Genomic DNA, 26653 nt, shown 5'->3' on the forward strand with positions numbered 1-26653 from the left:
TAACTTAACTAAAGGTTTAGTAAACAAAGGGAAAAAAAACAAAAAGGGCCATTATAATTAAACAGCCAAATGTGCACAAGTTGGAGCTCAACTCTTCCCAAAGTTCATATTCACCAATCCTCAGTCGACCTTGGCACCTTACTCCATCAAATCATGGTCCCCCACCGGGCCGAATTCTGTGACCGGTTCTCTCCATCTCCCACTGAACAAAAGGCCCCAGCTCACACCGATGTCAGGCACACAACACAAAAACCCGCTCCCCTGATTGAACGGCTCACATTCCAAAGCACCCATTATCTCTAACCATAACCCAAACTGTTCCTACAGAAAGACCATTATGTTAGCACAGAAACCTTTCCCAAGGTATTACACTTATTATTGTTGTTTCTTCTTTCGTATTTGCACAGTTTGTTCTCTTTTGCAATCTAGTTGAACACCCTAGTTGGGTGGTCTTTCTTTGATTCTGTTATAGTTATTATTCTATAGACTTACTGAGTATGCCTACAAGAAAATGAATCTCATGGTTGTGTGTGGTGACATATATATACTTTGATAATAAACTTACTTTGAACTTTTGAACTTATACAACTTCAACATAACATCACAACTCCTATCCTCAGTACTCTGATTTATGAAGGCCAACTTGCCAAAAGTTCTCATTTCAACCCTGTCTACCTGTGATGCCACTTTCAAAGAATTATGGATCTGTATTCCCACATCCCTTTGTTCTACCGCACTCCTCAGTGCACTAACTTCCACTGTATAGCAGTGGTATGACACAAACCCATGCCTAATTTAGACTGGAGCATCAATCCAGCACCTTGCACCTTTCGGCCACATTACCTTACTAGGATGATTCTGAACAGCCCGATGAAACTGTACGGTTGGAGGAAATCGAATAATTATCATATTCCTATACAACATAAAAGGAACCATTTCAGCCAATCAAGTATCAGCAGGTTCACCTAGAAATGCCATCTCCTGATGAAGGCTCTCAGCCCAAAACGTCGACTGTTTATTTCCCTTCATAGATGCTTTCTGTCTTGCTGAGTTCTTCCAGCGTTTTCTGTGTGTTGCTGAAAAGTTCCAGCAGCTGTAAAACCTCTTGTGTCCCCCATTATTTTCTCTTTTAATTCATTTTCCCCACATTCCCATCAATTTCCCCCTAATTCTACCCACCAGGTGCAACCTATAGTGACCAACTAACCTACCAACCAGCATATCTTTGAGATGTGAGAGAAACCTAAAACAACTGGAGGCAAACTATCGAGTTGTAGGGAGAGCGTGCAAGCTCCACAGAGAATGAGATGGATGAGCTTGGCGCAGAGATTATATCAGCTTCCAACTTCAGGCTGAATGTTACTCAGAAGGAGTCTCAGATCTCCATGTTCAGTCATTTGCAGTCTATTTCATTGCTTTGAAACCACATTCCATTAAATATGATGTTGGAAAAGCAATAAAGACACATCTTGACTCTTTCCATGGTGCAGGATAACGTTTAGAGATTTCTTTCTGTCTGCAACCAAAAATATTGATCCTCAGCTCAACTCAAAGTTATTTTGTAATGAGATCTGTTCTTCCCCCATTCTTCCTGTTAATTCCTCATTACAAGTGTTCAAGGATGAATTTATTACCCAATCTGGAATTTTGACTGAGAGAAGATCCTGAAATCTCTCTGATACGTCTTTATGCAGCTCACCCAGGTGGGCACAGTATATCTGAAGATAATCATCTGGTATTCTTTTTTTTCTCTTCCAACTCAGAAACGCTTGGGAATTGGGAAAAAGTTGCAATGGCCAATGTTGCACTTAAATAAGGTTAACTTGGACAGAAGTGTAGAGATAACTGATTTGAAGTTGATAGGATTCACATCATTTCCTTGCAATTGAAGATTGATTTCATTAAACTTTGCAAATAATTCTGACAACTAAGCAATGTCATGCCTAATATTCTTGAGTTTATTATTGAATGAAGCATTTGAGTCTTAAAGAATTTTATAACAATTTCAAAAAAGCACATACAAGTGTGCCAGGCAGTTTTTTTCTGAGAACATCTCACTTATGTGTGCAAAAGCAAATGTTCAAACCGTTCATCATTCTCAATACAAGCTCTTGAAATAGTCGAGAATTGAGCCAATGGGACTTGATTTTATTTACTGTTGTGATGACAATATTTAATGATTTGTGCAACCAATCACTTTTTTTTGTGACATGATGTTGTCTGTGAATTACACAGTGAATGATAAATATGTTAGGTATAGCTTTTTTTCGAGATTCTCGGATATTTCATCTATTCATCTTTGAACAGAGCTGTCGCTGAGTAGAATTGTTTTAATCATTTAGTCTGGTGACTTACGCAACACTGTACTCAGAATCTTTCTTACTGCTGACAGAATCAGTTCCTCTCCAATTGTATGGGGGTTTCCAGATTCAGCAATGAGCAATGAAATGTTGTATGAAGCACACAAATCATCACTGTTTTGTGGCAATGTGCTGTCAAACATATTTTGAAGTGTTTTTTGTTTCTGAAAATTTTCTAGAGGTGACTGAATATAAGCCAATATCTTGTTTGCTTTATCAGTGTGTATTCTGTTCAACTGTTCAAGGAGCCTGGATGGTTATGTTGCCTCACTGGAAAGAACTTTTTCACACACTATACTGTCTACACTTCTTTTTCATTTGGCCTGCTTCTGATATATTTGTCAATGATTAATGACCACAGTCAATCACTTGTTGTTTAAGTCCAACCTCAAGCATTGTGATCAATAAAGAGGAAAGTTATGGCATCATAACAGCTCAGACAAAACTTGACTTTCTGCCTGGAAGTACGTAAAGTGGGCCAGCAATATCTCAGTGGGGCCATAGGCAAGAGAAATGTAGTCAAGATCGTTCAAAAGGGAAGATTCTGAGCTTTACCCTATTGAACACCATACCCTAATTCACGGAAAATGCATCACTGTATGGGGATCGTATGCTAATACTGTACTAAAGCACATGCCGGGGTTGGAAATAACACCATTTCTTCAGTCTAGGTTTCTCATGATTTGCCAAACACAGAAGTGTCACATTGCTTTTCAATGAATATAATACACTTTGAGCAAAGGAGAACAGTGAGTTAGCAAGAGATGAGATGATTATGTGATTATTATAATCAATTATGAGGCACTTAAATTATTGTGAATTATTATGACAATGCTTGTAGTAAGTAATTCATTTCCTAAATTAAACCTGCAATCCCACACCTGCCCCTCTTGGTACCAAATGGTACCTTTATTGCCCCCTTAGAAACACCCACCACCCCCAGGGGGATGATATTGCCCACTTTGGGAAGCACATTGTAGGGTACGGATAAGGTGCAGTCAAAATAGAAGGAAATTTAAGTCTAATGTATTAGTCAAATGTGATTATTCCCCTTCATAAATTCATGTTGACCCTGCTAATTGAAACCCATGGAGTCTCAAGGGAGAATGTGCAAACTCCACACAGGTGGTACCAGTGGTTAGGTTTGAACCGAGAGTTCCTTAACTATGAGGCAACAGTTCCACAAGCCATGCCACTATGACTACAGCTATTTACCAGGCTCCTCACCACACTCCTTCAGATTGTCCAGTCCCACCAACAGGACAAACTCATCAAAGTATACAGAAGGAAGAGAGTTGCCCTTGAAGTTGTCAATGTTGAGCCCACTCCCTATCAGGTGTAATGGCATCTAATCAAACATGAGCAAGGAAATCTCTTTCCCTTGTCTCCCTCTGCTGATGAATCAGGGCCTATCCATACTGAACACTTGGAAGATGCTCTGAAATACCAAGGGCACAGAATGATCTGTAGCTCGGAGTTTTCATTGATAAATTGGTTTGTTGTCACATGTACTGAAGTATAATGAAAAGCTTTGTTCTGCATGCCTTCCATATAGTTCCTTTCATTACATCAGTGCATTGAGATAGTAGAAGGAAAAACAATAACAGATGCAGAATAAATTGTTCCAGTTACAGAGAAAGTGCAGTACAGGCGGACAATAATGTGCAAGGCCATAATGAAGTAGAAATAGAGTAGATTCACTAGCCCTGTTACAAATGCTGCATTGAGATAAAGAGCCTTATATTTTCCCTTTGTTCAGTCCTTCTGACTCTAATTGGAAAAGTGTTTGCATTCACCACCCCTTTCTTGTAGCCAATTTTGCTATGCTGCACAGTAACTCTAGCTTCCTAACTTACCCTTTATCAGAACCCACCCCGCAATATTTAGTTTAAAGACATACTCGACAATCCTGGTCACACAGCTGTCTTAAGTTGGTCTCAGCCAGATTCAGGTGAAGCCCACCATATTGGAACATCCCAATGGTGTATGTTTTCTGAGGTAGCCCATTTTTTCCACCGTTTACACGGGGTTCTGTATTCACTCCATATATGATCTGAAGATTTTTAAAGCTTCTCCAATTTGAGTATTATGAACCATGGATTCCAATAGGTCTGAGAGGGTGCATGGAGCCTCAATGTTGGAGATGTTGGCTTGGGAAAGGACACTGATATTGGTTTGCATGGCCCTCCAGTTTTATGGGGAATAGCTTGCCACTATCAACTCTGCCTGTGCCTCTCATAATCTTGGATACTTCTGTCAGGACTTCCTCAACTTCTCCACTCTAAGGAAAACGAACCCAGTGTATCCAGACTCTCCCCATATCCAAAATGTTCTAACCCAGGCAACATCCTGGTAAATATCCTCAGCATTCTTTCAAGTGCATTCATTCCCTGACTTTAATGTGGTGACCAGAACTGTACACAGTATTCAGATATGGCCTGGCCAAAATTTTATAATGTTGTACCTGTACTAAGTCCTTCATTCTCTCATACTCTATGCCTTGGATAATGAAGGCCAGCATCCTGCATGACACCTTTAGCATCTTAAGTACAAGTACTGCCACCCTTAGAGATCTATGGAGTTGTAAACCAGGTTATCCCTATGACTCTTCCATTCATGGTGTATATCCTGTGTTTATTAGACCTCGCAAAATGCATCACCTCACACTTATGACGTTAAATTTCAGATGCTGTTGCACCTCCCAATTTACCAGCTGATCAATATCATTAAATTGATTATCATTAAATGAATTGCAGTTTTTGTAAGCCAATACTACCTATGCTGTTTTGTTACAGTGCTGTCTCAACATTTTGGATGGCAAACCCCAACAATAACCTTGTCAACTGTTCAGCTGCAGGCTCTGAGGTAAATAGTTCTATCCTGTATGTGCTAACATTTAAGTGCAGGCCAGATTCCAGAGCTGGCTTTCTTTTAAATGTAAATGACAGAAGAATACTTTTTTTTTTAATTTCAAGCATTCATCAGTATGTTTACATTACAGGAAACAGGGTTTTGGTTCATTTTCCACCACGTGCCCACAGGGCCTTCAGAAGGAATGTATTCTCCTGGTTATTCAGAACATATGCCTTTGGGAAAGTTCATCAACAATAGGGCTCATTCCAACCACAGGGTGAGTCTGCACGCGATTACTATAATACTGCAGAGTGCTGTTTAAGAAAGCAGCCAATGAGCTGGTGTTTGTTGCAGAATGTAATTTTCCATGAACAGTTACAAGGATACTCCTACGTCCCTGTAGCTTCTGCAGAACTGGAAATAGATCAAAAAATACCTAAATTATCTGCTTTCACTCTGGCATGTGTATCTCTAAATAACATTAACAATCTGGAAAGCAGAAGGAGCAAACAGGCAGTAACAGGCAGATAATCATCCACCCAGTGTTTTCCCACACAATTGTAATATGCTCTAAACTGTAATTAACACTCTGTGTCTCTTAATCTGAAACCCTATAATCCCCTTGGAAAATGTAAAGACTAAGAACCAGGCTGTCTGCTTAAAATTAACTGAGAAATTTTTCTTTAGTATATCTAAGTGATCAAAACCAAGACATCAAAACCCAGCCTGAGTTCCCAGCCTTGCCTATATCTGTGCACATCAGTGCCCTCATCTATTCATAAGAACTTGCATTCAGTGTATAAAGGAAGGAAAGGAAATTGCCTTTTAAACTCACAGGGAGCATAGGCCATCAACTTTTTGCTGTTGATGTTTCTGTAGCAGGCAATTTCTTTTTTACAAGGTCAAGTTGCTAGATGGAAAGCGTGCCAGGGGAGCCGGCTGGGTTTGAACCTGGGAGCCTTCGCTCCAAAGTCTGGCGCTGATGCCACTACGCCAGCAGCCAGCTGGTTCAGTGTATAGTTACAAGTAAATGTTTCAAGTATTACACCTGCAAACAGTCCCAATAACATATTGAGACTGTTTCATGACCTCAAAATTTGTAGTTCATATTTTAAATCCCTGAAGGGAAATCCCTTTACAGCAAAAGAAAGGATTCAAAAGAATTGCTTTAGGTCCAAGCATGAAGAACTTGTCCCAACCAAGAGGCCCTACAGACCTTAGTAATGATAATGGGGTGAATTGCTGGTTCCTTTTGTCACTTCAGAGTAAACCAGCCATTGTAAGACAGTGCATGTCATGCTGTATGTTTTGTGGATCTAGTTCAACCTCTACAATCACCTTTACAATTATCAGTGAAGCATTTTACTTTAAAACCACTTTAAACTCCACAATTTAAGTGTATTTTGAATTTTTTCAACTATTTCTCAGGCTGGTATGATAATTGATAATGGGGTGAAGACAACCGAAGCTAATGCAAAGGACAAGAGACCATTTCTCTCGCTGATTGGTGCAAGGTGGGTTCTTGGAAAAACATGCATTTATGAAGAGGATAATAATCTGGAAATCCTAGGGCAACCTTGATCCAGAATGGTAAATGGCAAAGGTGCCATTCCAAGAGAACTATAGAAGTGCAATAGTTGAATATGTTCAAGTTAGAGAAAAATAAACATTTGAAGAGAGACAAGCATATGGGGAAAATGCTATTGAGGTGAAGATTGAATCAACAATAATCTTATTAAATGGGAGAGCAGGCACTAAAGGCTGAATGGCCTTCTCCTGTGCCTGCTCTGCTCTTATGGAGTAGATTAGTAACCATTTTATATGTTGGCCTGATGTGCCATCAATAAGAAAGGCCTGATTTTTTTTTTTACTAGCTGTCTTCTCCCAAGAATTAGGAAGTCACCCATCAGCTAGATTAGCCCTGTGGCCAGGGACAGGATCTTGGAAACCTAAACAGTAAACTTCCCTGTGCAGGCTTGCCTTGTAGAGAGTGAACTAACTGGAGGAGAAGGTGGAAATCAGCCAAGAGGAGGCAATGTATAAGGAGCACAGACAGAGGGGCAGAGTGTTTGGTAATGGTTCCGAGGGGTATTGGGTAGTGGGGATGTTGAGGAAATGGGTAAGTATTATCTTGCAAATGCTTAGGTAAAGGATGCATAAAGTCAAAAACAGCAAAAGTGACCAATAACAAGGAGAGCCCAGCTGAACTTTGCGAATGACTCAAAATGACCTGGAAATGATCAGTACCATGCTTCACTAATTAAATAATCTACTTTTAATTTCATATCACTGAAAAACTCAATCTTGCTTAATGTCTTGTTTAGATACAGTCCCCATGAAGGAGCTGACCCTTACAAACCACGAAAACCTGCTATAATCAAGAATTTTATAGCATATAAAAATCAGGACCATGGTGCCTGGCTTCGTGGTGGGGACGTGTGGTTGAACAACTGCCAGTGAGTCCTACTTCATACTCTGAAAATATTGAATCAGTATGCTTTAACTGTTTGCAATGTGTTTTAAATTTAAGTATGCTATACGCTACACTAATATTTTAAATATTACTTATGCATCCCATCAGCTTGATCTCGATAAGTTCATCAGATACAACAACAACTTACATTGTTGTTGTATCTGATGAACTCATTGTAAGCCGATTAATATAATTCTTCTAGTTAGTAAAGCACCCCTTGCTGTTTCACAGGAGCATAATCCAAGCATCCACAGGAGGTATTGCAAAAAGGAAGAAGTGCTTGGTTAGAGTTGGGTTTTGAAGAGTGTTCTAAAGGAAGAGAGAAAGATTAAATGGTTTAAGGGCTGAGACAAATGAAAATGATAGGGTTCAATCTACAGAGGAAAATATGCAAGTTATTTGTATTGACTGGTCATTGTCCTATAAGACAGCAGACCCTAATTAAAGACATTCTCAACACACAATTTGCTGGTGCAATAAAATAGGTGGCAACAGTATTTTTAACATCAATAAATTATAGTTGAAGTTTTAGAGTTTCTTGCTACTTCACTCAAATTATTCCAAATTTTCACTCTTTGACTGCTTCAGATTTCTGCATTTCTACCTCAGTTCCCCTCATGTCCTTCCTGCTGAGTGATGACCAGAACTGTACACAGTACTCCATCTATAGCTAACCAATGTCTTATAAATTTACACCATAATCTCCCTGCCCTTAAATCACGTGTCTTAGCTTTTCTAACCACTTTACCTACCTGTGCTGCTGTCTTCAGATTCATTGGATTTGTACACCAAGGTCCTCGATACTCCCTAGAATCCAACCATTCAGCATGTGTATCCTTGTGTTATTATCTTTCTGGAAGTACATGGCCTCAAATTTTTCAAGATTAAGTTCCATATGCTATCGCTCTGCTCTCATTACCATCTCATCAATGTCAGTCTGCGGCCAAAGACTACCTTAATATCATCAACTCTACCAAATTGTGTACCATTTGCAAACTTATCATACTGTACCTGCTGAATTCACATCCATGTTTCTATTTTGAACTGCATGCTGTTTAGCCACGCTTCTGCCATTGGGTCCCTAATGTGTCAATGATAGATGAAAAGTGAACAGACTCTGTTATCCAGCATGTCAGGCAGCATTTGTTTAGAGAGAAAAGAAGTTAATGTTTCAAATCAATAACCTTTTACCTGAACTGTTTCTCTTTTCATATGTGTTGTCTGGTATGCTTAAACTTACCAGTATTTTCTGTTTTGATTTAAGAATCCCATCATCATCTGTAGTTTGGTCTTTAGATTATGTTATCCCATTCGATGATTTTGGCAGTCATTTAAAAAGCCTTTCACTCATCTCCAATATCTTTCCTGGCTAAATGAAAATAAGCAAATGTAGGATCCATGAATATCAGTGTAATTTTTAAGAAACGTGTGTGACATATACTTAGTCTGCATTAATGTATTGATCACTACTGTTATTTGAGAGTTGTCTACCCTCGAGAAGAGGTTTGGTTGCTCTAACCTTGATACTTGCCTTAGAAAACGTCACAAAAGAGCCTTCAGATAGTACATTGGGAAACCTTTAACAATATAATCAATGTTTATGTGCAACTTTATTCCTGGGTTGTTCAGAACATGGTTCAGCAGATTAACCTTTAATTATGGAGATGAACACAAACTTCAAGGGCAGTACAATTAAAAAGGACCCTGCAGTCCTGAGGCCCAGGCTACATTCCAGGCTCAGAGCAGGCCTTTGGGAAGAACAGGGAGGCTATAATGCAATTGTATACAATGCTTTTAGCCCTCATCTCCATTCACTACATTGAGGAAAGGTGTGATTACGCACCAGAGAGTGCATAAGAGAGTGATGAGGATATTACCAGGACTGGGAAGATTCATTATGCTGGGCTTGTTTTCTTTGAAGTACTCAAGGCTGAGGGAAGATGTTTATTGAGGTGTATATATAGGTCTGAATGGAGGTAGTAAGGAAGTCCTGACCTGGGGACTTACTTTTAAAGCAATTGGTAGAAGGATAAGAAGGTTGCTGAAGTAAAAAGGTTTACACCCAAAGGATGATGAAGATCTGGAGGTTATTGTTTGACAGGGTGGTAGAGGCAGAAATTCTCATCGCATTTAAAATTGACCGATATATACTTAAAAAGCTGTGACTCACTTGCAAAACATCTGCTGGAACTTGAGCTGTTCCTTCTCAAATCACATGGATGTAATTTCGTTTTCCAAGAACCTAAGCAAATAGATGTACTGATGTAGCTTGACAGATTGAGCCCTCCAGCAGCACCAAGATCAAGTGCAGGCTTGGTATATAGAATGCTGGCAATCAGAGAGGTTGTACATCCTGGGTGAGAATGGCTCACCTTATTTTAATAGATCCCAAAACAGTGAGAGCTTATGAAAATAATTAAAAACTAGGCTTGCTGCAAGTAATTCTGAACAGGTTGTGGTCCTATTTACTTTAGTAAATCTCTACTTCCATGCTGGAAGAGACCAATCAGCTAAAGCAGGCTGCTTTCAAAATGGAATTGGCTGCATTGCAGTATTTTAGAAGATCATCAATCTATCTTTGAGACCCTGAGCTTTCCAAAACTAAAAGGCTAATATTCAGGATCAGAATCCAGTTCATTGTCACTGACATGATTTGTGAAATCTGCTGTTTTGTGGGAGGCATAACAAATTATATAAGTTACAATAAAAAAAAAGTGAGTAGTGCAAAAGAGGTATAGTGAGGTAGTGTTCATGAATTTGTGGACCGTTTAGAAATCTATTGGCAGAAGGGAAGAAGCTGTTCCTAAAATGCTCGGTGTGGGTCATCAGGTACCTCCTCCCCGATGGTAGTATTGAGAAGAGAGCATATCCCAGATGGTGACAGTCCTTCATGATTAACCTCTATCAGCAGTCATTTGCTTCCAGTCCTTTTAAAAATAAATCTGCACATTAAGCTGAGGATGTTCAGTCGTACAATCGCAGACTAGACTGAGCCATTTAAAGCCAGAAAAAACAGTAGCAGGGTCTAGGCAGGAAAATATAAGGAAAAAGTTGTTAAGGTCAAAGTTTGAACATATATTTACCAAACTTAGTCACCATGGTCACTAACTACACTGAAATCATAAATATTTTCTTTTTGAAAGTATTCTTCATTTATTTGTTTCTTTCTCATGTATTAAAAAGACTGAACTAGTGCATGAAGCAAACATTGACAATGTTAACTGGCACTGTGCTCTCCATCTGTAGGCCATGTCTTGTTTAGTGTTGATATCTTTGGCCTGGAAAGAAATTTTTGTAAAATTAGTGTAAATGGGTGGTTGAGGAAATGAAAAATTACCCTCTCCTGTGTTTGTCCCTTTTCTATAGGTTTTCTGATAATGGAATTGGATTGACACTTGCAAGGTAAGGACTTGTGGTTTTTGAAGGACATTTCCATAACGGAAAAATTATTTTCCACTTTTAAGAAATCATGCTTCAAGATTAAAATTGATGGTGTTTGTGCACAGTTAAGAAGGCATGAATGAGTTATGAAAGCTGAGATGCAGCACGAGGCTCTGATGATGATACTAATAACAGGTTTTAAATCTCCGTAAATTGTTGGGTGAAGGAAAAATTGGAGGAAATGAAGGACTTATGTATTTGAAAGACAGAGATAAAGTTAGCAACAATATAATTAGTCCAGACAGTAAGAACAAACATGAGTAACACACTCAAAATACTGGAGAAGTTCAGCATCTATGAATGGAAATGAACTGTTGGCACTTCAGATGGAGATCCTTTATCAGGGCTGGAAAGACAGAGGCAGAAGCTAGAATAAAAGGGTGGGGGGAGAGAAAGGAGCATGATCTAGTGGGTGATAAGTGAATCCAGATGATAGAGGAAAGGGAGAGAAAATGAATGATGTGAGAAGCTGGGAGGTGACAGATGGAAAAGGCAAAAGGCTGGAGAGAATCTGATGGGAGAGGACTGTAGGCCATGAAAAAAAGGGAAGAAGTTGGGGAACCAGAGGAAGGTGAGGTGATTGACAGGGCTTGTGAGGGTGGGGAGGGTAAAGAGGAGAGGTAAAAGAGCATGAAGACTAAAAGATTTTGGAGAAATATCAGAACAGAGTTCAGTGAAGCACCAGTGCAAACAGTATAAGTGAAACAGAGGCAAATAAATGTTGTTGAGACCAAAGCACCCACAGACAGAGAGAGGACAATGCACTAGGTCATGTGACCCAAAGAAAGCTGGTGATTGTAGAACAGAATCATCTCCGGTAGTATGAATTTTTTCGACAATAGACAATGGAACGTGAGTGCATAAAGCAATAAGGTGAGGCTTAGAACAAAGCTGTTGGGACCTCACTGAGAAACAAATGGAAGGATTAGCCATTTTAATTGAAAGTGTCATCAGTTGTGCTACCTGTTATGTTTTGTAACTACAAAAAAGCCAGGAATGCAAGTCTTAGTTTGTTTCTTCTTACTTTAAGCAAGATGTGCACTTATCACGTGGTGGCATGATGATGTATGCCATTTACGTACTTTTGCAGATGACTTGCAATGCGTAATATAAACAGCAAAGAATGCTTAATCAAACAATTTAACAATATATTTACAATATTACTGAAATATTAAATACACAAAACTCCTCCCTACTTAACTATAAACTCATATATATATATACAGTATACTGCAATCATTACACAGACATCCAAGCACAGTAAATTTTAAATTGTCCCATTCAGACATAAAGATATTATCGCTTTGGAAGATTTCTTATTCTTGTGGGATAATGTCTTTCCTGACAAGGGAAGTCACCCTGCTTGGCAGGTGAGACTTGTGGCTATGAAAGCAATCTCAGGTTCTGGGCCTCTCCTCCTGTGGCGATTGTAGGAGTTGACTCTGAGACTGTGGAGGAAGTGGTTCTGAAAGCACTGGAGACCTTTCCTCTTTTTCTTCTTTCTAAGATGGGTGTCTTGATCTTCAGAAGATATATTTAGTTCACTGGAGTATTCGCTTATTAATCCTTTTATTGCTCCCGTTATGATCTGATCTCTCCTCTTGGTTTCCTCATCCACAACATCATCTGATGAATGCAAACAGAGAAAATCCCTCCCCCTCCTGTCTTCCCCATCATTTTGGGTCTCCCCTCCCCCTCCCACTTTCAAATCTCTTACTATCTCTTTTTTTCGTTAGTCCTGACGAAGGGTCTCGACCTGAAATGTTGACTGTACTTCTTCCTATAGATGCTGTCTGGCCTGCTGCATTCCACCAGCATTTTGTGTGTATCATCTGATGAATCCTCTTTTTTCATATCTCCTTTGATTCCTTTCTTTTTGGCCTTCCATTGATCCAGCTGAACTTTGGACTTTGCATCTACTTTTACAAGCACCTTTTTATCTTCCACTTGAAGTTCAAGAAATAGCCTTAATGGATGCAGAGTAGGTTCTGGTTCTTTATACTCACAAAAGCTGAAAGCTTGCAACTTTCCTGAAGCTTCTTGAACTCTATTCCAGCTTAAAACCAAGACACATTTTGCAAGTATCTGCCAGATTAACAAATCAGAAGCTTTCTCAGATATGTTGCCTACAAAAACTGTTGCAGTTAGACCACTGCATGCATCACTTTCACAATTCCTCTAGGCAGCATGGTCTTTCCTTGGTCCAATATGCTTTCCAACCAGAGGGAGAGAGTTTGGCACCACCATCTGTTTGCCTTCTCTTGGGCAATAGTTCATGGTGTACAGCATGGAGACAACTGTGGCATCATCTAGGACCCTTCTTAATTCACTTTCAGGGGTTGAGGCATGCAAATGGAGGATGGATCTTCAATCAAGTTGTAGTTGTCTCAGCCAATTGTACTCTTGCAATATTGGCTCTCCTGTTTTTACCACATACAAGCCCAATGTGGCTTGTTGGTTGTTGTATTTCAGTTACAAATGTCAATCCCATAGGAGTTATCTTTTCTCCAGTATAATTTCTCGGTTGGAGATCTGCAGACTTCAGTTTAGTATATTTGAAACGCCATTCAAACTCAAAGTTAAAGTACATTTATTATCGAAGAATATATACCATATACAGCGTTGAGATTCGTCTTATTACAGGCAACCACAAAACAAAGAAACCTAATAGAACCCATAAAAAAGACCTTCAAACATCCAATGTGCAAAATTAAGAATAAATCATGCAAGACAGTAAAAAGTAAGCAAACAATGTACAGAACCAAAGTTCACGAAAGTGAGTTCACAGCCAATAAGCCAGTTCATTGCTGTGGCCATTCCAGGAGCCTATCATTTGCAGGATGAAGACTCAGTTCAGCACAGAGATGAGTAAACCTTGTAGAGCAGCAAGCTAAACACTGGCCCATCCTTCACCTCCGCCCAGACAATCTGGCCTGGCGCGTAAATCGACCAAACCTCGGCTTATTCCTCACTCTCAGACTCAGGCTCCGTCGCTTTGATATGCTTATTTTGTAGAATGACTGAAACAGCCAAGCCAGTGTCTAATACAATTTTTATTAACTTGTCATTCACTTCTGGTGTAAGCCATATAGTTTGTCTATTGTGAGTTTTCACATTTTAAATCTCAAGGGTACTCAGTCCTGTGTCACACTCATCATTATCAGACTTTTTATCAACAACATGCAGATTAGTGCTCTTTTTGAAGTTGCAACTTGGCTTTTTAGCTTTTTCTCTTCCCTATGCAGTTCATTTATTTTTGTCTGCCTGACATGCTCTTTGTATGTGTCCTACTTTGTTGCATTGGTCTGGCGTATGTGAGCCTCTGCCACAACAATAACACAATTTGTTTGACCAGGCAGGTTTCTCTTTAGACATTGCAAGTTTGTTCATGCTCACCTTCATTCCTGGCTGCAACTCAATTGTGTGTCTATATGCTGTTTCCATTGATACAGCTATTTCAACTGCTCTATTAAATGTAAGTTGAGCTTCAGCTAGGAAGCCTTATTGAATGCTTTTTTGAAACTAATCATCTCTCAGTGCATCATTAAGCCAATCACTGAACTGACAATGCTCAGACAACTTCTTCAGTTCAACTATGTACACTGAAACGGATTCCCCACCCTTTTGATTTTCCTTATGAAACCTAAAGTGTTTTAGGTTAAAACCTAAACCTAAACCTAAACCTAAACCTAAACCTAAACCTAAATCAACAATGGTTTTGGTTCTAAATGTTCCTGCATTACTTTCATGATATCAGGAAAACTCATTTTGGCTGATTTGGTTGGAGCAGTTAAACTTTGAATCAAATAGTGTACCTTTAAGCCCCATGCATTGAGCAAAAGTGGCACTCACTTCTCATTGGTTATTTCATTTACTTCAAAATACTTCTCAATTATCTCAGTATACACGAGACAGTTGTCCATTGAATAATCAAATGCATCAATCGTTCCAATGTAGCCAGCCATTTCTGCTCTTTTTTATGATTATTATCATGTAGTATTCACTGGTTATGAACCCATGAGTTCTTCCATTTTCTACCTTTTTTAACTCAACAGTCTCTTTCCTTTCAAAAGAAGCACATGCTGCACTGTTTTTTATTTTATTCGACCGTTTCTCAATGCGCTGTTTTTTAACTTGACCACCTCGCTGCGCTTCAACAGGTAGGTAGTCAGCCATCTTGGGTTTGCCACGTGGTGGTGTGATGACATATGCCATTTATCTACTTTTGCAGATAACCCACAATGCATATGTAAACAACAAAGAATGGTTAATCAAATGATATACTTACCATATTACTGAAATATTAAATATATAACAGTGCTCAGTTCTGTCAATGACAATGCCAAGTGGCATTTCTGAAACTTAAAATACTGAAGTGGAACTGGCTTGCCACATCCTGTGGAGAGGATTTATTTTGAAGAATACAAGCTGCTGTGGTGTAAACAAACTGAACACAGCAAGATCCCATAAATAGCAAGTGAAAGGTGAATCATAAACACAAGAGATTCTGTGGATGCTGGAAATCCAAAGCAACACACACAGTATGCTAGAGGAATGCGGCAGGTCTAGCGTTATCTATGGAGAGGAATAAATAGTCAATGCTTCTGACTGAAACTCTTCAACAGAACTCACTGTCATTTGAAATTTGTTCTGGGATTTTTTTCCCCATCCCACTTGAAAAGTCTCATCCAAAAGATGGCAACTCTGATAACAACTCTTCTTCATTACAACACACACAGTCAGCTAACCTGACAATTCATTGACAATCTTTGACTTGCAGGCAAAAATTCCAGTTATAGAGCCAAGGTGACATTTAGTATTTCTGCTTCTAGTGGTGGAACTTTTCCAGATGATGATGGAGCCAAGCAAGAGGTCAAAAACTCGTTGTTTGTTGGGGAGAGTGAAAATCGTGGGACAGAGATGGCAGACAATCCTTTCTGGGGACCTGGTGGCTTAAATCACAGTGGACGAGCTCTTCCCAAAGGAGTGTAAGTAGTTCAATGAGCCATTTTTTCACAACCACATTAATGATCTGCTATGAGTGCAATTTTGCTTTTAAGGTATGTTTTAATTCAGCTAGAAGAAATCTCCCTTCACTGCATAGTGACATTCTATCACTGTAACATTCAGTTAGATTATGGTTAAACAGTACCTTATTTCTCTCTTAGCTCATTATTCTACAGCACCCTTCCCCAACAAAAATGCATCAGTAATGATCTTCAAAACTTCATGGTGGGGGTCACAGCACAGTGGTGCAATAGATGGTCCTACCGTTTCTCGGCTCCAGCAGCCTAGCTCGAACCTAATCTGAGATGTTGTCTATAGGTTGATTTCCTTCAAATTCTCCACTTCCCTCACACAACCAAAAATATACTGATAGGTGCTGTAAATTGCCACTAGTGTGGCTGGGGTGGTAGGAAAATTGGGATGGACTTGATTAGATGTGAAAGAGTTTAGGTTATCCAGAAATAAATCAGTGAAATGGGATTGCTCTGACAGGCCAGTACTTTTTATGTTATAAGAAAATATGAATCAAAATGAAGAATACATATGAAAAGGTCCAACTGTGTTCCAGAAGTGAAGCTTTTGATGGAATTTCAGATGTTTGCTGCATAAAAGCACAGAAAACGCAGGAAATCGATCACCTTCAGTGACAGAATATCTTGGTTTTTTCTCACTTCCCCAATTCTGACAAAGGTCCATGTCCCAAAACATTAACTCTGTTTCTCTCTCAGAGGATGCTGCCTGGCCTGCTCTTTATGTCAAGAATTTTCTGCTTTTCTTTCAGATTTTCAGCATCTGGAATGTTTTGATTTCTTGGCTTTGTTGGCTTCCCCTTGTCTGAATATGTACTTACTAATTTTAAGACAATATTCTTTTTATTATCTTACTGTTTTCATCAGAGGAAAATAGATTCCCTGTATTTCTATTTACTCTTTCATCTTAAATATCTCGCCTCTTAATTTCCTTTGCCTACATTAATATGTCCCAAAGTTATACAACCTTCTCTCATTGTTTAACCCTCTAACATCCAGTATGACTCATGTGCATAGCCCTCTATTTCACTGTATCAGGGTTTCCTGAAAAGTTTATATTTATGATGTGTTATTCACAACTTATTCACCGTGTGTATGCTTTTACAAACAAGTTTTCCCATTTGAGCGGTTATGAAGCAACAGAATAAGTTCACAATCATTGCAGTCAGTGAATTGCATTATTCATTTGAGGAGGATTAAACACTGCACTGCACTTTAGTTCGCTAAACCTCACTCCCTCCACCACCCTTGCATTCCAACTGGAAACTGAACATCTATTTTCTTCTTCCATTTCCAGAACTTTCCCAATCCGAGGAATACAGATCTATGATGGCCCAATAAATGTAGAGAACTGTACTTTCCGTAAATTTGTTGCTCTGAATGGCCGTCACACCAGTGCCCTTGGGTTCCGATTCAACAACTCATGGCAAACCTGCCCAAATAACAATGTGACAAACATCACATTCCAGGATGTCCCAGTAAGTCTTCAGATTTTAGTATCTTTATTCATGGCTTTGCCAACAAATACAGGGATTTCACATGATAAAATATCCACAGAAATTATTAGTAATAATGGTGCTATACTTGTTGAATGGAATTGATGTAATAAGGGCTTTAAGATGTTTGTTTCATACTCTAAGAAGAGCTGATTAAGGATGGGATGTTGCCAAGATGGTCTGCAAGTGTCGTCATGTAAGCTGCCTGTTACAGAATGATAAATCTGGTTGTGATCACATATCAATAAAACTCATTTCTTTATTGAAATTCAGCAGAACTTATTTCCATCTTTTGTTTTGGAGATATATTTTGCATGATTACCTTTGATTCCAAACTTCTTGATTGCTCACAGAAAGGAGTTGGAACAAATGGCTGCAGGTCATTTTAATCGAAGACTCATGACCAAACCAATGTGAGGTTGGAGCAACTGTTGGCTGGACTTGTTTTCTTTGGAATAGAGCAGGGTGAGAGGGAACTTGAGGAGATAAACAAAATTGTGAGGGGTGTAAATAAGGTGCATAGTGAGAAACCATTCCCCTGAGCAGAGGTGACTATATCCTCACGTCATAGGTTTAGGGTAAGGAAGCAATGCAGAAGGGATTTTTATACAATGATATCATATTACCCTCATATTTCAAAATTTACTTTTAGAATTATTGTTGAATTTCCTAAAGAAAGGCATTTTTAAAACTATTAATCTATTAAAGTTTGGTTCTTAAAAGGTAGCAATTTGTATTTAAATGAACTCTATTTGCTCTCTCGGATGTAAAAAATTAAAGGCACAGAATCCCTCATGTCCTAATATTTATCAGCTGCACCTAAGACAAAATATTTCAATGTTGTTTGAAAAACCTTGCTATGTCAACTAGATAATAGATAATTACATTTCCTACAATATAGCAGTGGCTACAGTTCAATCTCCAGCTTTTTTACATCATTGTGTGTCCAGTGTATACTGTATGTTCCTACTTAACAATGGTTTGCCTCATCCTTTAAGATCACATCACGAGTCTTCTTTGGAGAGCCAGGCCCCTGGTTCTATCACTTGGATTTTGATGGTGATAAGACAGCAATCCTACATGATACAGATGGATCGGTATCGGAGTATCCCGGAGCATATATTGTTAAACAGGATAACTGGCTCCTCAGGCATCCCGATTGCATCGATGTGCCAGACTGGCGGTCAGCTATCTGCAGTGGTCACTATGCACAGGTAAGAATCAAGTTTGCAGTTGTTATTATCCATCTTTCTGAAGTTTTCTGTAGGACTATAAGATATCACTGAATGCAGTTGCCCATTTTAAACCTTGCACTGTATACAGTATTCACAGTAGAATATCTCTACAAATACACAGGTTTGGAAATTACTGCAACTGACCTTCAGATTTGTGCCCATGAATTTTCTTTGTAATATTTGATATGATGAGTATGTCTAGTACTTGAGCCCTGCATTGGTACAGTTAACTAATAAAGTGGTCTATGACTTAAATATCTGACACTATTTTCTCTGCGGTAATATTTTCTGGAGCTGTGGTTAATATTGAATGGAAATTAGACTGATCAATAAATCACATGAAAGGAATTTTCAGGAACTGATTAGCAATGTCATAGTTTCTCCTCCTGGAAGGCTGTTGAGCAAAACCCTAATGAAGGTAATACAGACAGGGTGGAAGATGAGGCTGGCAAGATGTATGTTCAATGCTAATCTGCAGTTGATGAGCCTCCTGAACTACTGAAAATTGTTTGCCTCAGCCAAGTATCAGGTTAGCCATTGGACTGTTACACATACAGGAGGAACAGCATTTAATCTTTTGAATAGGTGCAATACAGCCCTTAGGATTTACGACTGAATTCAACAGTTTCAGAATTGGCTTTTTCGAATGAAAGGCCAACAACCTGTAATTAACTCCCTAATTACTTTCCACAGCAGTCGTAGTTCCCACACCAAAAGGTTCAGGAACAGTTAATACCCTATAAACATCGGGTTCCTTATGCAGTGTGGATAACTTCACTCACCTCGGCTCTGAACTGATTCCACAACCTACAGACTCCCTTTCAAGGACTCCACTATTCTTATTCTCAGCATTGTTTTTTATTTGCACAGTTTGTCTTCTTTTGCACATTGGTTGTGTGCCAGTCTTTATTTATTTACAGTTTTTCATAAATTCTATTGTATTTTATCTTCCTATAAATATTTTCAGGAAAATAAGTCTCAAGGTAGTATATGGTGACATAGATGTACTTTGATAATAAATCGACTTTGACAGATGCTGCCTGACCTGTTGAGTATTGCAGGTTTTATCACATCAGTTGGTGTTAATTTCAAAATGTTTAATTGATCCCAGCCTCAGGGTTCCATATTACTGCTATTCAATGTGAATTGTCATTAGAAGAAGCCAATTCAGTCCTCTGAAGAAGAAATCCTGCTATCAGTACCTAATCTGACCAATGTAAAACCATTGTCCTGTCTGTACGTGTTGGCTCAACAATCCTATGAAGTGGCTAACCTGAAACTCAACTGTAGCAAACAATTTTCAGATCAAGAGACTTACCAGATTAGCATTGAACATAAATCTTGCAAAGCACATCTGTCTCAAAATGATAATTAAAGATAAAAATCTGGCATGATTATATTTTTGTACACATAAGACCTGGTATTCCAAATAGCGCGTGGAAGAAAATCTGCTTAATGAAAGCTACTTTGGCTTTTGTTATTCAGTTTGGTTTCTTAAGATCAAACCCTTGGGCAGTGCGAACTGTTATACTGTTTCTCTGAGGTGATTTTCCTGAAATAGAATTTTTTTCGTTGAAATCTTCATTATTTTTATACACATGTCTGTTCCCAATCTTCAGCTGACAAGAAATCCTTACTTTGTTCCCCACCCCTCAAATTTAGCATTTACCTTGTGCACCTATGGGCCAAGGGCAACCTACCCTCCTCCTCCCCATTCAGAGACCACCTCCGCCTGCCTTTGCAATTTCCACACATTCTAATCAGCATGTTTTAATGAGCGGTCACTGGTTGCCATGGTGCAGTGATGCCGCAATCATAAGGATTTACTATTTCTGTTATTTTCAGTGAAATTGCACATTCCACTTTAAAGATCAAATCAACTAAGGAAAATTTCACAAATTTATCCCCAGATTGTAACTAATGTTAGATTGTGAATGGGCTTTAGTTTACTGGTTAGAATTTATATTGTTAGTCAACAAGAATCAGAAGCAGCTTAAAACATAGAACAGTGCAGCTCAGGAACAAGCCTTATAGTCCATGATGTCTGTACAAACCATGATGCCAAGTTAAAACAAATCTCTTCTGCCTGTACGTAATCTGAATCCCTCCATTCCCTGCATGTTCATCTACCTATCTAAGTGCCTCTTAAGTCATAGTCATAGTCATACTTTATTGATCCTGGGGGAAATTGGTTTTTGTTACAGTTGCACTATAAATAATAAAGAGTAATAAAACCATAAATAGTTAAATAGTAATATGTAAATTATGCCAGGAAATAAGTCCAGGACCAGCCTATTGGCTCAGGGTGTCTAACCCTCCAAGGGAGGAGTTGTAAAGTTTGGTGGCCACAGGCAGGAATGACTTCCTATGACGCTCTGTGCTGCATCTCGGTGGAATGAGTCTCTGGCTGAATGTACTCCTGTGCCCACCCAGTACATTATGTAGTGGATGGGAGACATTGTCCAAGATGGCATGCAACATGGACAGCATCCTCTTTTCAGACAGCACCGTCAAAGAGTCCAGTTCCATCCCCACAACATCACTGGCCTTACGAATGAGTTTGTTGATTCTGTTGGTGTCTGTTACCCTCAGCCTGCTGCCCCAGCACACAACAGCAAACATGATAGCACTGGCCACCACAGACTCGTAGAACATCCTCAGCATCGTCCGACGGATGTTAAAGGACTTCAGTCTCCTCAGGAAATAGAGACGGCTCTGACCCTTCCTGTAAACAGCCTCAGTGTTCTTTGACCCGTCCAGTTTATTGTCAATTCGTATCCCCAGGTAGTTATAATCCTCCACCATGTCCACACTGACCCCCTGGATGGAAACAGGGGTCTCCGGTACCTTAGCTCTCCTCAGGTCTACCGCCAGCTCCGTAGTCTTTTTCCACATTAAGCTGCAGATAATTCTGCTCACACCATGTGACAAAGTTTCCTACAGTAGCCCTGTACTCCACCTCATCTCCCTTGCTGATGCCACTATCGCACCTATTCTTCTCTTTACGAAGAAAAGGAGACAAAAGACAGGAAATTATAGGCCAGTTAAGCCTGTCCTCAGACGTTGAAAAGATGTTAGAATCCATATTTAAGGATATTTCGGGATACTCGGAGACACATGATAAAATAGGCTGAAGTCAGTATCCGTAAAAGAAAGTCTTGCCTGACAAATCTGTTGAAGTTCTTTGAGGAAACAACAGGCAGGATAGACAAAGGAGAATCGGTGGATGTTGTTCACGTGTATTTTCAGAAGGCCTTCATCAAGCTGCCACACATGAGGATGTTAAACAGGATAAGAGCCGGGGTATTATGGACAGATACTAACATGAGTAGAAGATTGGCTGGCTGGCAGGAGGCTGGATGAGAATAAGGGGGGCCTTTTCTGATTGGGTGTTGGTGACTAGTGGTATTCCGCATAGGTTGGAGGTGGGTCCGCTACTTTACATATTCTATGTTAATGATCTGGATGACGGAATTGTGGCTTTGTGGCTTAGTTAGCTGATGATACAAGATAGGTGGTGTAGCAGGTAGTGTTGGAGGAAGCAGAATGCCTTGAACATATAAGGAGAATGGGCAAGGAAACGGCAGATGGAATACAACACAGTTAAGTACATAGTCATGCACTTTGGTGAAGGTATAAAGGCATAGACTATTTTGTAAATGGGAGAGAATTCAGAAATCAGAGGTGCAAAGGGACTTGGGAGTCCTCATGGAGGATTCAGTAAAGTTTAACTTGCAGGTTGAGTTGACTGTAAGGAAAGTTAATGCAATGTTGCAATTCATTTCAAGAGGACTAGAATGTAAATGCATAGATGCATTGAGGCTTTAGAGCAGAGGTTCCCGATCGTTTTTATGTCATGGACCCCTACAATAAACTGAGGGGTCCGTGGATCCCATGTTGCGAACCCTTGCTTCATATAGTGTTGGTCAGACCACATTTGGAGTACAGTGAGCAGTTTTGGGCCGCATATCTAATGAGGGATTGGATAGGAGCCAGAGGAGGTTTACAAGAATGATCCAAGAAATGGAAGAGAAACATTTGATAGCTCTGGGCCTATACTCATCAGAGTTTAGAAGAATTGGGTGGGGGGGGGGATCTCATTGAAACCTGCTGAATATTGAAAGTGGACATGGAGATGATGTTTCCAATAGTGGGGGAATCTAGAACCATTGGCCACAGGGGTACAGCCTCAGTATAGAATGATATCCATTAAGAAAAGAGAAGAAGAAGAATTTCTTTAGCCAGAAGGTGGTAAATCTGTGGATTCTTTGCCACAGATGAGTGTGGAGCCCAAGTCATTCGATATATTTAAAGCAGAGGTTGATGGGTTCTTCATTAATAAAGATGTTGTAGGTTATGGGTAAATGTAGGGGAATGGAGTCATGAGGGAAAATAAATCATGATTGAATGGCAGAGCAGGCTCGATGGGCTAAATGACATAATAATGTTCCTATGTCTTACGGTCTTATATTGAGGAATAGTTTAATAGAAAATATTTGAACACCTAGTGAGTGTTTCCAGCATTTTCTGTTTTAAGCAAGAATATACCTTAATATTGGAGATATGTTTGGTAGAAAGGAAGGCAATATATATTGTTTAGTTCATACTTCCAATTGGAACTTTCAGTAATTGGCAAAATGTACAAGAAATTTGAGCAGATTCTGATTTGTGCCAGACATCACTGGCAGCTGCTATGTTTTTCACTATGTGAGAACTGAAAGCAGAGTCTTGGTCTGAGTTACAGGAGGCATTCCACAGTTTCTCCGGTTAACTTTGTTTTCTTGTTCTGGAAGGTGTACATTCAGGCCAGGAAGCCTTCAACCCTGAAGATGAAGATAATTAAAGATGAGTATCCTAATAAACCACTCATCTTAAGGGGAGCCCTAAGAGGACGTTCCCATTACCAGCAGTACCAACCCGTTGTTATGCTACAGAAAGGATACACAGTGCACTGGGATGGGCCATCACCTCAAGAAATCACCATATGGCTCATCAATTTCAACCAGTGAGTGGTACTTTCAAGTTGTGCATACTTTCAATGAGCAAGGTTCAGTTAATTCATGGGATGTTATCTGACAGGTATTGGGCTCCTTACAAAAATTCCTCAGGTTCCTGGAAAACTTCTCAAGAAAGTTAACTGAACATTGTGAAGTATTAATAATTTTTTAAAGTATGATTAATCTGAACTTTGTTACTCTACTAGAAAATTTCTGTGATGGTAGATTTGATATGATACAATGGGCAGCGCTGTTGCTTCACTGCTCCTGTACCCTGGGTTCTACTCTGACTTCCGGTGGGATCTCTATAGAGTTTGCATTTCCCATAATCAATGGGTCTCCTTTGGGTGATCTGGTTTTCTTCCACAGCCCAAAGATGTGCAGAATAGCAGGTGAATTGGCTGCCCCTAGTGTGCTGGTGGGTCACAAGAGAATCATTGGGGAATTAATGGGCGTGTGAGAGAAAATTGGTTATATGGAAATAAGTAAGGGAATGGAATTGCTCTAGGAGCTAGCATTGATTCGATTGACTGTATGGTCTCCTCCTATTCCATAAGGGAATATAAAATATGAGGATCGTTTTTGACTTGACCCAAAGCCAGTGTAGCTCCCTGTAACCTTGGTTCTATGCCTGAACCACGAACTGGGGCTAAGCTCTAGGTACTGTGACCAGGTGCACCCTCTCCCCTACCAGCCTTGCCCATTTAGATATTTAAAAATGGCTGAAATTATTTAGATTAAATAAAATTAAAACTAAGTGAAACATCCTGGTTTCCTTGGCTGCTAAGCCTAGGGAAGATACTCACAAGTCCCCCCAGACTCGTGAGATTGAGACAGCTCATCCCAACCCAAACCCTGGTTTGTGTGGATGCTGTGTAATTTGCTACCCCGTTACAAATTAGTGCCACGAAATAACAGACAGATTAAAGGAATTAGATTTATGAATATTAACTTAACTAAAGAGATAGTAAGGAATTACAAAAAGAAAATAGGCCCATTCTAATTAAACAGTCAAATGTGCACAACTTGGAGCTCATCTTGAACTTCTCTGTCACTCACGCGCTCGGCCCTCGTCCAATGTGAAAGCTCACACCACCTTCCGAATGTCGCTCGCAATCCATCTCGAACAAACGGGTCTCCCACCGGATCATATGTTACAACCAGTTCTCCCCAGCATCTTCTCTCTCCATCTCCCAACAAACACAAGCCCAAGTCCAACATTATTGTCCCTCACCAAGAAAACCTCCCGCTAATTGGATGGCACACATTCCACGTCATCCCTTATCTTCAACAATAACCCAAACAGGTTGAAAGCAGAACAGACTGCTCTTACAGAACTATTAAATGAAATACCTACAGCATGACAGTAAAGATGTGAACCAGGGCATTACATAAGTAAAAAACTGCTTAAGATCATTAGACCAGCATTTAATTAGTATCATTATAAGAACATTAGAAATAAAAGTGGTAGGTTCCTCCATTCAAAAAAACATAATTCAGCTTTTACTCAGTGTCACTTTCTTGTACTGATCCAACATTACTTGAATATACTGAAAATCCACAACTGCCTTGGTAGTGAAATAATAAACAATAACGTATTTAAACATAATCCCAATTCTACTGATGTGCCTGTAATTTATAGGTGTGAAGTTGAAAAACTAGATACAAAGTGTATCCAGCATTTTGGCTTGGTAAGTTAGAAAGTGCCTCTGGACTTAGCAATTGATTCATGTCTGTGGCTGGAAATCAAACATATCTGCTGGAATTGCCAGTTAGCTGTCAGTGCAATATAGCTATTATCTGGTTGTGCTATTAGCTCCGATAGAATGGGTTGGCACTCATGGAAACATCCATCCCTTCCTCTGCACACTGTCTCAGATTGAGTCTTCATTCCTTCCAAAATATTAGCCCACTGCTCACAGCCTTAGCTTGACTGCTGCTTGAACCTTCATACTTTATTACTATCTTAATGTTGATTTTTTTTCCAATATAGTCTCAGTCTGTTTTCCAGTTTCCATTCTGTATAAACACTGCCCTTCCCAACTCTCACCAATCTGATCTACTATCATCCCTCCTGCTCATTATTGACTCTTTGACTTTGAAACTCTCATTTTTGTTTTCCATCTTTCATGGCCACATCACTTCCTGCTTGTAAAGGAGCACCCAACACTGCAACATTGTGAGATATCTATATTACAGTTACTCTTCACTATCATTGATTTCAGTCCCTCCATCACCGGCACCCTTGCATTCTGCCACCTAGAATTCCTGCCAGAAGCTTGTCTGCCTCTGTAATCCTCTAACTTCCTTAAAGGCTCTCCTTAAAACTATCTCTAACTGAGCTTCTTATCAAATGTAGCATTTGACGTAATTTGTGCCTTGTGTTTCTCCCTGCTCTATCCCTTTGGTTCCACCAACTTTTGCAGGCGCTGGGTTCTGAGGCCCTGCTGATGCTGTGTTAGTTTGGATTCGGTGTTCATTGAGTCAGTGACCAGTGGTGTGCCTCAGGGATCTGTTCTGGGACCCCTTCTCTTCGTGATTTTTATAAATGACCTGGATGAGGAAGTGGAGGGATGGGTTATTAAATTTGCTGATAGCACAAAGGTTGGGGTTGTTGTGGATAGTGTGGAGGTTATAGTGGGACACCAATAGAATGCAAAACTGGGCTGAGAAGTGGCAGATGGAGTTCAACCCAGATAAGTATGAGGTGGTTCAATTTGGTAGGTCAAATATGATGGCAGAGTATAGTATTAATGGTAAGA

The 26653-nt window shown here is 39.6% G+C and overlaps 1 protein-coding gene across 1 annotated transcript in view; it reads left to right on the plus strand.

The window, feature by feature from the left end:
- Nucleotides 1-26653, plus strand: part of cemip (cell migration inducing hyaluronidase 1) — a 215876-nt gene that overhangs the window by 163222 nt on the left and 26001 nt on the right. The window contains exons 15-23 of the mRNA XM_072278406.1: nt 5156-5225; nt 5362-5490; nt 6642-6727; nt 7538-7669; nt 11053-11088; nt 15960-16115; nt 17461-17641; nt 18658-18873; nt 23688-23899. Coding sequence (XP_072134507.1) covers nt 5156-5225; nt 5362-5490; nt 6642-6727; nt 7538-7669; nt 11053-11088; nt 15960-16115; nt 17461-17641; nt 18658-18873; nt 23688-23899 — 1218 coding nt within the window. The remainder of the gene's footprint in view (nt 1-5155; nt 5226-5361; nt 5491-6641; nt 6728-7537; nt 7670-11052; nt 11089-15959; nt 16116-17460; nt 17642-18657; nt 18874-23687; nt 23900-26653) is intronic.

Source organism: Mobula birostris, chromosome 14, assembly GCF_030028105.1.
Source record: "Mobula birostris isolate sMobBir1 chromosome 14, sMobBir1.hap1, whole genome shotgun sequence".
Lineage (NCBI taxonomy): Eukaryota > Metazoa > Chordata > Chondrichthyes > Myliobatiformes > Myliobatidae > Mobula > Mobula birostris.